Consider the following 13,426-nt stretch of genomic DNA (forward strand, 5'->3'; position numbering starts at 1 on the left):
CTACACAAGGAGTGAAGATCAGCTAGCTGATATCTTCACCAAGGCAGCAAGCACTAAGGTATGTGAGTTCATTCATCCAAAATTGGGACTCATAGACCTATCATGTCAATGATCTCTCCTTCATGAAGTGTTCTACTCTTTTTCCTTGACTTGGGTTTTCTCCCAAAGGGTTTTACCTAGTTGAGGTTTTAATGAGGTAATACTTCATGGCTTCCAAGCTTGACTTGTTCCACATGGTCAAGCTTGAGGGGGAGTGTTGACATGAAGCAGAATTAAGCAGCTAGACTTGAGAATTAAGCTGCCAGACTTGAGAATTAAGCTGCCAGACTTATAAGGTTTTATAAAGCTTTTATAAGGCTTTATAAGGTTTTATAAGGCTTTATAAGGGTTTTATAAGCTCGAGTTTATTGAAGAGAAGAAGAAGAGAAAAAAAATATTTTATTATATTGTGTACTGAGGTCACTTGTTTTTAAATAGTTGTACCCAGATCCACAATTAAATTAAGGAAACTATTATCTCCTTCTTTCTCTTACATCTTGAGATCTACTTTCTCTCTCTATGTTCTTCATTCTCCATAAATAAACTCTCAATAATTCTCCCATTCTAACAATAGGCACATAGCATGAGTAGTCTTTGTTTGGTGTTTTGTGCTTGGTGTTTTGTTGTGGTTGTTGTATAGAGCAGTGGGAAAGAAGTAACATAAATCCGAAGCAAATGTTCTGGAATTTAATTCTGTTCGGAAAAAAAGAAGGTCCGCTGTGACAATCAACGAGAAAAGTACATATCACAATGACACAATGTATCTAAATAAATGGTTTCACTGATTTCTACGAGTTTTCATTAAAGATATGAACATGCATACATATATGAATAGTGTACTAAACCGAACAAAACTTCTGTTTTTTTTGCAGTTACATTTATATATATGCGTTTTCAAAATAAAAACATGCAGATGCATGAACAGCTTCACTCTCTGTGATCATCAGGTAAATTGCTTGAAATCTCAGAGTTGTCGTTAGGAATGTTAGAGCTAGAGAGATGGTAGAGTAGATTCCTGAAGTAGTCTGCTTCATAAACATAGCTTGAAGTCATGTCTGGAAAAAAATCTTGAGAGAAACTAGGGTTACCGACCATATTACCACCATAAGGGTCCTGAAAATCAAAGCAGAAATCATCTGGAAGCATGTTTGGGAGACAAGGATCTACAACGTTGCAGCTGTTGGTAGTATCACCCATACACATGTTCTGATCAAAGCCATATGGCTCATGCTGCATCAGTTGATTAGGTTCTTGTAGCTCTGGTGGTTGTGCGTTTGAGACCCAAGGATGTTGAACGTTGTTGATGTTACCCATACACATGTTCTGATCATAACCACCATAAGGCATCAACTGATAACGTAACGCAGATTCTTGTACCTCCGAGTAATCTGAAACGCAAAGATGTTGAAAGGTGTTGTTCTTATCATTAACATAAAGCTCCTGTGGTAACGGTGTGAACTGGCTAGGGTTCATAGAATGTTGACGATCCTCCAAGTTTGCTTTTGCCGCAAGGAAACGACGCCGTTCTTGCAAAGTAGAGTAACTTAGTTCCAAGGAGTGAATCAGTTGGTTGATTTGGTCGGGAGAGTAGTGATCAGAGATTGGATACTTTAGTTCTTCAACATTCCTCTTCTTGAACTTATTAAGCATCGTCTTCTTATCCTTATTCTTGTTGAGGAACTCGTAAAGATTGACGCTTTTCTTGCGTCTCTTGGCTTGGTCTAACTGGATGTAGCGGAGAGCGAGGGATCTCACTATGTCTCTGTTCTCAGGCCATGTCCTCAGTTCTCCGTCAGGTCCATAATGAATGACGCAGGCTTCGATATCACAGAGAGTAGTAAGCTCCTGAGCTTTCTTGAATATCGTCAAGAGTCTGCTTTTCAAACTCGTTGCAGCGAGTGAATAACTTGAAGAAGAAGCAGAAGAGCACTTGGAACAAGAGGAAGAACGAGGTGGTCGCATGGTGGCTTTTCTTGTTGATTTCTCGAAAAAAGTTGTTGTTTTCTTTTCTATCGCACAGGAAGAAGAAAGAAGAAAACAAATGAAATTGCGTGAGAAACTGTGTGAATTGGTTGGAGTGTGAATGATATATTTATAGATTTTTCTTTTATGTGCGGTGCGAAAAAGGAAAGATTTACTTCAGAAAATTATTTAGCCGTTGAGGTTTGTGAGAAAAGGAAAGATTTACTTCAGATTTTTTACACCTCTATCTCTCTACTCGTTAATAAAGGGTAAACCAATTTTCTGATGTTTTGGATAATGCAACCTTACAGATTTAATAGTTAATTGTATTATTCAAAACTTTAAGAGTTCGCTTGGCATTCACATACTGCAATTAAAAAAACATGATTCCATAATCTATATTGAGCCGCTGAGGATTGTGAGAAAGGAAAGACTTACTTCAGATTTTTTACACCTATATCTCTCTCCTCGTTAATAAAGGGTAAATGTCATGTGCTTTAGATTTTATTTTATTTGTTTTAGATTTTCCTATGATATCGATTGAGAATGCAAAAACGATTGATTTTTATAAAACCGATTTTCAGTTTAGAACTAAATATTTGATTTCTGGTTTAACCCAATTTATCCGACATAATTGTGTGTTTTTCACTCTCATACTAAATTGGGTACGCCGGTTTGGATTAGATAAACATGATAATTTTAAAAACCCAAGAATGTTAACCGAAGGAAGACTAACCCTAAAAACTTTACAGCCTTTTCTTGGATGGTAGTGTGCAGCTATTAATTGTAATGTGCAAGTCTAGAGTTATGAAAATGCCAACAAGGATCACTATTAAGGCTGGTTACTTGTGTCATTACAAACAAACAAGGATCACTTTTTTCTTGACAAAAAAAGGGATCACTTTAGCCTAATCACAGTTGATATAAATCGAACCACACTTAGCGAAAAGTTGCTTTTAATCAAGACATGCTATAATTAAAGAGCAATTAGAGAAGCTTGTGAGTGTTGCTCAAATATGTTACCATAAATAAGATTGACAATCTACAGCATAAGTAAAGAAACATCTCTCTTTCAAAACAAAACCACATGTTGATTTGATTAGTATATACATACGGAATTTGCAAATTGATGAAAATATAGACACAAGAGACTACTAAACCTTACAAGTAAAGAGGAGTTACTATTCTTATTACATAGAACAAGAAGTTACAAAAACATGTACTGTTTCTAAAAAGGTTAAGAAATTTAGTTTCAAGAAAAGATGAAATCTTTGATCAGACCAGACCGTACACGTTGCAAGAGATTCTCTATTTTTGATGAACTCTACCTTTTTCTTGGATTAGTAACAGTATATAGAACATAGACACAAGAGACTAGTAAACGTAAAGAGGAGATACTATTCTTATTACATAGAACAAGATATTACAAAACATATACCGCGTAAATTTCATTACAAGAAGAGATGAATCTTCAATCAGATCCTTAAACTTTGCAAGAGATTCTCTACTTTTGACAAAGTGTAGCCTTTTCTTGAATTTTCTTGATTGATCACATATACCGCGAGTTTCTAAAAAAAAACATAAATTTCATTACAAGAAGAGATGTGAAACTTTGATCAGATCCTTAAACTATGCAAGAGATTCTCTCTACTTTTGAGACGAAGTCTAGCCCTTTTCTTGAATTTTCTTGGTTGATCAGATTCGCAGGTTTTGAAAGAGATTCTCAACTTTGAGGGTAGCTTTCTTGGCTTTGAGCCTACACTTCATGGCTTTGATCTGAGCATCAAACTTTTCAATCCTCTCCGACAAGGCTTTGACCATCATCTTCTTCATCAGAGGGCTTCTCGCGAAATCATCATGTGAGAACTCCAACTCCCCAGGACCCTTGGCGACACTTGGAAAGCCATGAGAGCGAAGCTTTGCGATAAACTCTGTCAAGTTTCTGCCCAGTACGGAGGAGTATTTGGAAAGAATGTCGCTGCGAAGCTTTTTCAAGTCCCAAACGATGATCTGATCCGACGAACGATCGTCCACAATCTGATTTAACTGGATGTAGAACGAAGACGTTGAGAGTTTGCGAACCATCTTCCATAATCGAAACCCTAGTTTTGAATCGTGAGAAAAGGGAAGAAGACAAAAGAAGAAGGAGACACCCTAAACCTCTGAGGGACCAAAATCTGATATGGACCAAAAGACTAAAAAATAATCTCTTACCACCTATTTTAATCTATATGTACCAATTCAACTGAATTTATATTTATGTCCTTGATGAATTTTTGTCTTTTATTTTCCCAACCAACCAATCAACAAACATTTGGGTCCATTCGTTCATCTTCTTCCTCATCAATAATAGTTTCTTTTTCTTTTTTATAAATTATCAACCATGGTTTCTTCTTCCTACCTTCTAATCATTCTCTTTGACCCTCTCCATTGATGTGCTCAGTTTCTTCCTTCGATTGGCTCCGGTGATGTAGCTACTTCTCTGGTAGCATGAGATTGTTGTTCGGTGGTACATGTTGGTGGACAGCTCCGGTTCGTGTACTTCTTCTCTCCACGTTAAAACTGCTCGGCTTCATTGTATATCATATCACCAACAAGAGTATCAATGATGGCTTCAGATGGCACGGCTCCTCCCTCAAACGGTCACTGTTAAAACTTCTCTTCATTATTGTATATCACCAGCTAGAGCATCGATGATGGCTTCCGATGGCACGACTCCTCCTACGGTAATGTATGACGACTCCAGTCCGGTTTGATGGTCTGGCTCTCCGATAGTGAAGAACGGCGACTGTGGTGATAAGATGCGACAACTCCGAGTCGTCTTTTCTTTCATTTACTAACGTACGTAAGAAGAAGAAGAAGAAGAAGAAGAAGAATGAGATCAAGAGGAAAGAAGAGAAGTACAACAATAAAACCATCTAATCATCCTTGACAAAAGCGGTGCGGCTAAGTTAGCGTAGTAAGGGAGATGCATACATTATATATATAAATGTTGCACGGTTTGACCAAAAGAAGAGAAGAGAATTTTACTTAATTGTAATTAAATAAACTCGTATAACTCAAAAACTAGTATAACTATGCAGATTCTAAAATTTATCCTTGTGTGAATTCACTTATTGTCATCATTAAGCGTGGAAAATTGCTGAATATTATTGTTCTAAGTAGTATTGGATAGATCAATAGACTTTGGCATATTACTATCCAGTGCTTCTTCATTCATCATGGAAAAACTATATATCAAACAATACATGTTTGACTAGTATAACTCGTAAAACTATTTTTTATTTACCAGACTAGTGATACTGGTATAACTAGTACAACTATGTAGGTTCTGAAATTTAAATATTCCTTCGGGTATTCCATACGAAAAAATCAATAAACTGGCTAAATTGGAAAGTATTTAGAAAGGTTCCTTATGAAAATTTAGTGGTTTGTTTTTTTTTTTCAAATCCAACACAATCACATAAGTTTGCATGATCTACCTTATACTCTTAAGGTTTGTTAACTTCTTTGTCCACATAATTTTCGAAAAACATACATGAAATGTATTTTAACAAAATTTATGATTTTGTTTTATTGGGGCAAAGACATGTACACATAAAGAAGTGGTACAACTGAGGTAAGTTTAAAATTTATGTCGTACTACTAGTTTTTTCGATTTCACTGCCAAAATACAACTATGTACAAACCGGTACAACTCAAAAACTAGTACAACTATGTACAAACTGGTGCAACTCGAATACTAGTACAACTATGTTATTTCATTTTGTATTGTGCATCACATTTTAAACGTGCATCATGTTACATTATGGTTGAATATTAAATCAAGTAGTTGTACCATTCCTAAATATTTTGTGTAGTTTAACCTGTTATCTATTTTTTTGGTTAAAATACATTAAATCAAAGTCTATAAAATTAAGAATTATTTTTAGGTACACAATTATATTTGAAGATTTTTTAGTAAGAAAAATATATAATTATAAAATAAAATTAAACAATATTTCAAAAAATTGTAAAATATTATTATATTTCTATTTCTAAAATTATTTTATGTATTGTTATCTTAATGATGTTGTGCATCTCTCTTCTTCACAACAGTCCTTCTTGTTTATGAAAATATATACTAATGATGGAAATTATATAGATATGATTACAATTTCTCTATTTCTTATATTATTTTCATGTCCATATCAAGAAAATGAACATTGGGGCGAGAAACCTACCAACCAGCACTAGAAAAATGCAAATCAAGTGCTGCCAAAATTAAACTAGTAATAGTACTACTGTAGTTAAACTATTATTGTTGTAGTCCAAATATCAAACATTAATGTTTATGCATTCTTTTCAAACTCGTGATGGCTTATGCATTATCTTCTGGAATGTACTCTTCCAGATCTTAAACTACAATTTTTTTTCTGGCTCGGCAATTGTCTTCTTTGCCTTTGGGAGCAAAAACATGAAGATGATTTTTCTCCGTATATAGTACAACTGGTACAACTAGTACAAATGGTACATCATCCCTTTCTATAACACAATTTTGACACATACACGAAGATTACACCAACATTTTCATTGGTTATACATCATCATTTTCTATAACATCATTCATACGCTGAAAACAAAAATCAAATATAATCATATTAATTGTAAAGTTGTAGTAATTATACATGTTCTAGTTGTTCTAGTTATACATGTATTTAGACAGATGCAAGTGGGAAAGAGTAGAGTAATATGTATTATTGGTTCAACATCATCTTTTTGTATATCATTAATACACTGAAAACAAAAACTAAATATCACCATACTAGTTTCAAAGTACTATTAATTCGAGTTCTAGTTGCACCAGTTATATTGATTATACTCAATTTAGTTGTACAAGTTATACATTTTCTAGTTGTACTAGTTGTACAAGTTGGAGTTGTACTAGTAATACTCTTCGTTCTTATTTTTTATGAATCTTGTATGTATATGATGAGATCTGGTTTCGAATAAGACATAATGGATTAAAGAAGACTATGGGTTGATCAAATTTGGGATAACATAAAGAAAATCCATAGGTGATTGAAGAAAATTTTGACTTTGCTTTAAAATTGAAGAAGTATCAATGGAGAAAACAATAGAATAAAAAATTAGGGTTTAAATCTGGGTCGGGTTTTGGGTCGAAATTTGGGTCTGGGTCTGGGTAGGATAAGAATGGCATGGATTTGTAAATATGTCTGAGTCTATAGGTTTTTTGGTTATTTCCTCTTGTTTTTGAATTAAATTTAAATGCAAAATGTAAAAAAAAAAAGAGGAGGTCCGTATCAGATTATTATGAACCCTTTTGGTCCATACTAGAATTTGATTCACCTCTGAGAAAGACACTAGAAAAAGGAAACTTTCACTTTGGTCGAATGAAGATTAGCTTTAAGCTTGTATCGTGAGTACTATATAGAGATTATTTCAACGGTCATTGTATCCTTTAATTTTGCAATTGGATGATCAAGATATGATGAGGATGATTAAGAGCATCAATAACGCGGTCTTCTAAGGCCGTCTCTTAGTGTTAATGTCATTAAAAAAAAAGAAAATTAGGTTAAATGCAAAGAAACGTTTCTTATTTAGGGACTACAAGAGACGTATTCTGAGACAGGTGTTGCCCTCTGGACTTTCATCTCTTTGAGAAGAAAGAGAGAATTGAAGCGATCACATCCATGGCGGAAGAGAAGCCGGAGCTTCAGGCTGATTAACGAGACCGGCTAGCACCTTTTCACCGATTAAGTTCCCTCGATCTCTCGAGCTACGATCGGTCTGATTTGATCCGTCATTGTTGAATCAATGGGTAATTGTTGCGGATCGGCGGGATCGTTAGCCAAGAACGATAGCAATAAGCCTACAAAAGGAAGGAAGAAGCAAAACCCTTTCTCCATCGACTACGGTCTCCACCACGGCAATAACGGAGGAGGAAAGATAAAATCTCTCAAGCTTATCGTGCTAACGGATCCAACAGGACGCAAGATCTCGCAGAAATACAAGCTGTAGATATAGAGGATGTTAGGAGAGAAGTCGAGATCATGAGGCATATGCCTGAGCATCCCAACGTTGTTACTTTGAAGGAGACTTATGAGGATGAGCATGCTGTGCATTTGGTTATGGAGCTTTGTGAAGGTGTTGAGTTGTTTGATAGGATTGTGGCGAGAGGGCATTACACTGAGAGAGCTGCTGCTGTTGTCACTAAGACCATCATGGCAGTTGTTCAGGTTCGTCGGTTTTGCTCTTTGTTTATCTCCAGCTTGGTTTATAGATGTTCTATGTCTTAGTTTAAGCTCGTGTGCTGATCCAGTAAGTGTTTTTTCTTCTTCATCTGATTTCCTCTTTCTTGAGAAAGATGATTGATAAACAGCTTGAAGTGAAGAAGGAAGTAGTAGTTGATGTGAAGCAATATTCAGGTGTTGAGCTAATTATCAAGTCTGGTTTTGGTTCTACTCTGCCTTCAAAAGATGATTTGATTAGAACATATGAAAAATTTGGACCTGTTTTCGATTGTTCTTAATGCTATGCTACACTAGGATTAGGCCACTTAATCTCTATGCTGCAGTCAGAAAATGGAAATTGTGGGTTCATGCCATGTATATACAGAGTTTGGGTGATGTCCGCATTTGATGATTCTGATTTGATTTGTGTTTTAATTGATAAAGACAGTTGCTTGCTCTTCTATGAATCTGTCTGTAGTTGTCTTATTTACTATGCTACACTAGGGCTAGGCTACTAAATCTCTATGATGCACTCACAAAATGAAAACCGTGGGTTTTTGCCATGAATATTGAGATTTTGGTGGTGTTTGCCCTAATTTCATTTGTATTAAGTAGTCATTTTGCATGTGATGCATAATAGACTTTTTCTTAGAGGATGTATTTATAATAGTTGTTTGCTCTTCTCTGCATATGTTTTTAATTGTTTTTGTTGTTGTTGTGTGTGTTCCAACTTGGGAGGATTTTCCCTTACTTCAACAAGCCTCTCCACTCTCTGGCTTTCAGATCTTCATTCTCTCTCGAAGATGGTAATTGAATTTCACTTTTTTCCCTCATCCACAATTTGGGAAGATGAATCCTATATCTGAACCGTCAAATGTTATGTTCTGTATTTGGGAAGATAAATCCTATATCTGAACTTTTTTCCTCAAGCTACGCAAACCTTGAGCTGCTTGATTTGAGTGGATATTTTTAAGAACCATAATTAAGAGACTTGCAATAAACCAATTAAATGTTCAAATCTATTTCTAAGTTTCTTAACTCACTTTTACATTTTAAAAACTATTAAAAATTAATTAAAAGATATTTAAGCGGTTTTGGGATAACGATGCACTTATCAACGGTTAGTTTTCAAAGTACAAAGTCGGTTCGATATCAATTTTGCATTTACCGGCTTATAGTGGGCATTATGTTTTTTTTTGTCAAGGAGTGGGCTTTATGTTTATGTTACTTCTGTCCTTGAAAAAAGGTAAACCGGCACCGTCTCATAGCCGTCAATCAGTGACCCACCCTAATTGCAAGACGGTTTGATGCCTTCACGGGCTTATAGTCGGCTTCCCTGACTTATCCCCTAGTCCCCTAGACTATATTTTTGAAGTGATTTTGCCACATGTCCTCTCTACAATCAATTTCACATAACAAATATGACATGGCTAGTGAAATTGATGACATGGCTTCCGGAAAAATATGACATGGATAATTTCATTTAATATTGATTTATATTTTTGGCAAACTTATTAGAATATGGTAATAATTTATATATTACATTTAATATTAATATTTTCTTTTGGTAAACTTTTTTTAAATATGGTAATAGATCATACATCATCTATAAAATAAATATATTCATATATAACATTTCAAATTTTGAAATACTATTATTTTTGTATAATTATGCAATTTGTACTACTAAAGTTTTTTTCTACAATTTTTAAAAAATTTAAATATCTAATCGTAAGATCATTAGTTTTTTATATACCTACAAATTTTATAAATATTGTTTAGGCTAAATTTTTGATAATTATACAATGTTATATCATTTTTATTAGTTTTATAAAAATTGATTTAATATATATATATAATCTATATTAAATATTAGTAAGAAAATAGTAAAATCTATAATATTTAATAAAATTTATTTCTAAATATAAGTTAGATTCAAAAAAATTCTTATTGCACATGGTGCAAGAAAACACCTAGTTTTAATATAAACGGATTGTCATAAACTAATTTCCTATAATATATTTCATTTTGTATATTTTATTATATCATCTCTAATAAAATATAATAAATATAAAATCATTGATTCCAAAATGGAGATAGTTTGTAAATTAAATTAATTTAACTTATTAAATAATTCATACGAAATATTAATGTTTTATCATAAATATATACAAAACCAAATTTAGATAATTATTTATTACAAAATTAATTTAATTATTTCTAAACAAAATATATTAAAATTAATTTATAAATAAATTACGATAACAATAAAAGAATGTTAAAATTAATTATTCATGTGCTTTTTAGAATATAAAAAAATTCAACTACAAAATTTATGTTTGGAAAATGATTATTATTTGAAGGTGTATTTATTAATATTTTATAAAAACGTATAGAAACTATTTCATTAGATCGAGATTTAACCCTAATAAAGGTTAAATTTTTATGGATACATTATTTAGATTTTTATCAAGATGAAGAGAATTGAGCTGCTTTCATATACCCATAATTGGACCTAGGGCTGCGCATGGATTATCCTTCTGGAGATATTTCTGATTTAATTAGTATGATACAGATATTAATTTTTTCGATTTGCTTTGCTCAGAAAATATACATATATCCGGAAAATATGTAGATATTTGCGAATATTTATGAATATTTACGGATATATAATTTTGTTTTAATTAATACAAATAATCTAGAAAAATTGAGATAAATTTGTTCTTTAAAATATTTTTATATGATATATAAAATAAAAAAATAAAAGAAGCAGTCAAACTATATGTTTTAAAATTTATTTATAAGAAAGAAAAACTTAAGAAAAAGTTATAGATATCATAAAAAATTTCTCTTTTTTTATTGTAATACTTTTATAACTAATGTGAATAGAAGATATTAAATCATACGTTAAAATAACAATTACATAAACTCATACATTGAAAAATTAACATTTAACCAATATATATAGCTGTCAGAGCGTGAGCGGATATCCGGTTCTTAAAATTTTAGTATTTATGATTTGCTTTTTTTAATGGATATTGATAGTATTTTTTTTGCTTCGAAACTTTACGGATATCCGGATTTTCAGATCGAATGGAAAAATCGAATCAAATTTAATGCATAAAATGCGGACCCTTTTGGCTTTATCCTTGGATTTTTCAGATGAATTTGCTCTTTTAATGTAATTGATACGCGATACAGATGATTCTAGGCGGACGCCTCATTTTGATCCTACTAATGTTAGGGACCGTAAATGACAATGTAATGTTTGTTTTGTTGTCGGCCTTTGGATGTTTTCGCCAACGAATGATTAATATAAAAAAGAATATTCTTTGTATGGAATATTTTATACATGCATTATTACTCATCAGTGTTGCCAAAATAAAACTTTCTTATTTTGCTAATTAGTGACTAACCAAAATAAATGCTTTGTATTTTTCAAATTAATCGTAGTTGTACAATATTTTTTTTATAAAACTATTGTTTTATGATTTAATACAGTTTTTAGATTAATTTATCTCTTTCACCTCTAAATAAATTAATAAAAATAATAAAAGTTATTGATAAATAATAAATGTAAAACTGAACATTTAACTATTTTATTAAATTTTGTGAAAGTCTTTTGAAAGAATGAAAAAATATTAAATTTGCATAAAAGATACAATTATGGTTGTAAGGTATATTATTTATTTGGTTTTGAGTAAAAGCATAAAAGATAATTTTTTTAGTTAAAAAAAAAACTATGTAAGGCATTTTCACAGGAAACTTTATTTTGAGAATGAAAATGAAGGTTTGAGAGTGAGTTGCTCTATCAAAAAACTTCAAATATGGAGCGAGCATCAGTCATGTCGATTGTCTGGTGAGCCAAACGAGTCCGCGACCATCTCTTTTTTGCGTGTCCTTATTCATACACGATTTGGACAGAGCTCACAAGCTCTCTTCTACTTAGACCAAGCCCAGACCGGGGCATCACAGTTACAACGCTGCTATCGCCTCGCAGGTCTAACATTAACTCATGTCTTCTTTGGCTCTCCTTCTAAGTTGTAATACATAGTGTGTGGAGGGAACGGAACAACAGGAAACACACTGGCGCTTACCGTACAGCTCACGCGGTTCATAGACAATACTATACGCAATCGCACATCCTCGCTACGTTCCAAGGACGCAGAGAAGTGTAGTACTCTGATGATTCGTTGGATGAGAAGGAATGAGTAGTTTCACTTTTTTTTTTGTTGGTTTTGTTTTCTGATTTTCAAACACTTACGTACTGTAAACTTTTTTTCTTTTGTTGATAAGTAAATTTAACATTTCAGCAAAAAAAAAACTTCAAATTTATTTTTAAATCGTTTTATATATTTTATCTTAATATTTAATTTTCATAATAATTCATTATAAGCACTAATAAATAATAAAAACACAATAAAATTTTACATAATATTTATATTTATATATAGATATTTTGGTTTCAGAATATTTGTTTTTTTTTAAGTACTACATCAGTTAGAAAAGAGTACGCAATGGTTAAATTATATATATTATTTTTATTTTAAATAATTTAATTTAAATTTTAACATATTTTATGTATTTTCTGTATAAATAATGATATATATGTAAAAATATATTTGAATATTTGGTCGAAATATATTTATGAAGATTAAATGATATAAAAATTAATACTAATATTATATTATATATATGTAAGTTACATAATTAGAAAAAACTGAAATGGAAAATAAATAGTGTTTTGAGAACTTGAATATTTATACTATTAAGATTTTTAAAATTTGAGGATTTGAATCTGTTACAAAAGTAAAAAAAAATCTCAAAATTTGAGAATTTGAAAGCTTGTCAAAGATGCATTTGAAATTGAAACTTAAGTTAAAATTATTTCAACGCAACACTGACCTCTAAACTAGAATGCACATATATAATAATGTATCAAAACCAACAAAGGTAAAATTACCTTTGTTGGTTTTTTTTTTTTTTTTTTTTTTTAGTTTTCAAAAAAAACCAACAAAGGTAAACGTGAAGTGTGAACACAAGAGTCTCTCCATCTTATTTCTTTACTGAAAAATAAGCACAAGGAATCTGAACAACTTTGGCAAAAGGCAAAAAAAAAGTTGAAATAACCAGCCTAAAAACCACTAATCAAAGTCTAAAGATTGTATCTATCTCATCATTTACTACACGTA

At 32.0% G+C, this 13,426-nt stretch overlaps 3 protein-coding genes across 3 annotated transcripts; 1 reads left to right on the forward strand and 2 right to left on the reverse strand.

Annotated features, from left to right (window-relative positions):
- Positions 1-410: 410 nt before the first annotated feature.
- On the reverse strand, positions 411-7,122 carry LOC106393836 (agamous-like MADS-box protein AGL75). Its single transcript, XM_048754824.1, has one exon. The coding sequence runs from the start codon at positions 1,999-2,001 to the stop codon at positions 967-969; it is 1,035 nt and encodes a 344-aa protein (XP_048610781.1). The 5' UTR covers positions 2,002-7,122; the 3' UTR covers positions 411-966.
- On the reverse strand, positions 3,697-4,086 carry LOC106393837 (heat shock factor protein HSF8-like). Its single transcript, XM_013834495.3, has one exon. It carries the CDS (start codon positions 4,084-4,086, stop codon positions 3,697-3,699), a length of 390 nt encoding a protein of 129 aa, XP_013689949.2.
- A 41-nt stretch (positions 7,123-7,163) lies between the features above and the next one.
- Positions 7,164-8,691, forward strand: LOC106394551 (calcium-dependent protein kinase 32). The gene is made up of 2 exons (XM_013835121.3): positions 7,164-8,240; positions 8,369-8,691. Exons 1-2 carry the CDS (start codon positions 8,055-8,057, stop codon positions 8,531-8,533), a joined length of 351 nt encoding a protein of 116 aa, XP_013690575.2. The 5' UTR covers positions 7,164-8,054; the 3' UTR covers positions 8,534-8,691.
- The last annotated feature ends 4,735 nt before the right edge of the window (positions 8,692-13,426 follow it).

This window comes from Brassica napus, chromosome C4, assembly GCF_020379485.1.
Source record: "Brassica napus cultivar Da-Ae chromosome C4, Da-Ae, whole genome shotgun sequence".
Classification (NCBI taxonomy): Eukaryota; Viridiplantae; Streptophyta; class Magnoliopsida; order Brassicales; family Brassicaceae; genus Brassica; species Brassica napus.

Coding starts and splice junctions, on each gene's coding strand:
- LOC106393836 (XM_048754824.1), bottom strand. CDS start 2,001: ATGCGACCACCTCGTTCTTCCTCTTGTTCCAAGTGCTCTTCTGCTTCT.
- LOC106393837 (XM_013834495.3), bottom strand. CDS start 4,086: ATGGTTCGCAAACTCTCAACGTCTTCGTTCTACATCCAGTTAAATCAG.
- LOC106394551 (XM_013835121.3), top strand. CDS start 8,055: ATGAGGCATATGCCTGAGCATCCCAACGTTGTTACTTTGAAGGAGACT. Junction 8,241..8,368: donor CCATCATGGCAGTTGTTCAG/GTTCGTCGGTTT, acceptor TTCTTGAGAAAG/ATGATTGATAAACAGCTTGA.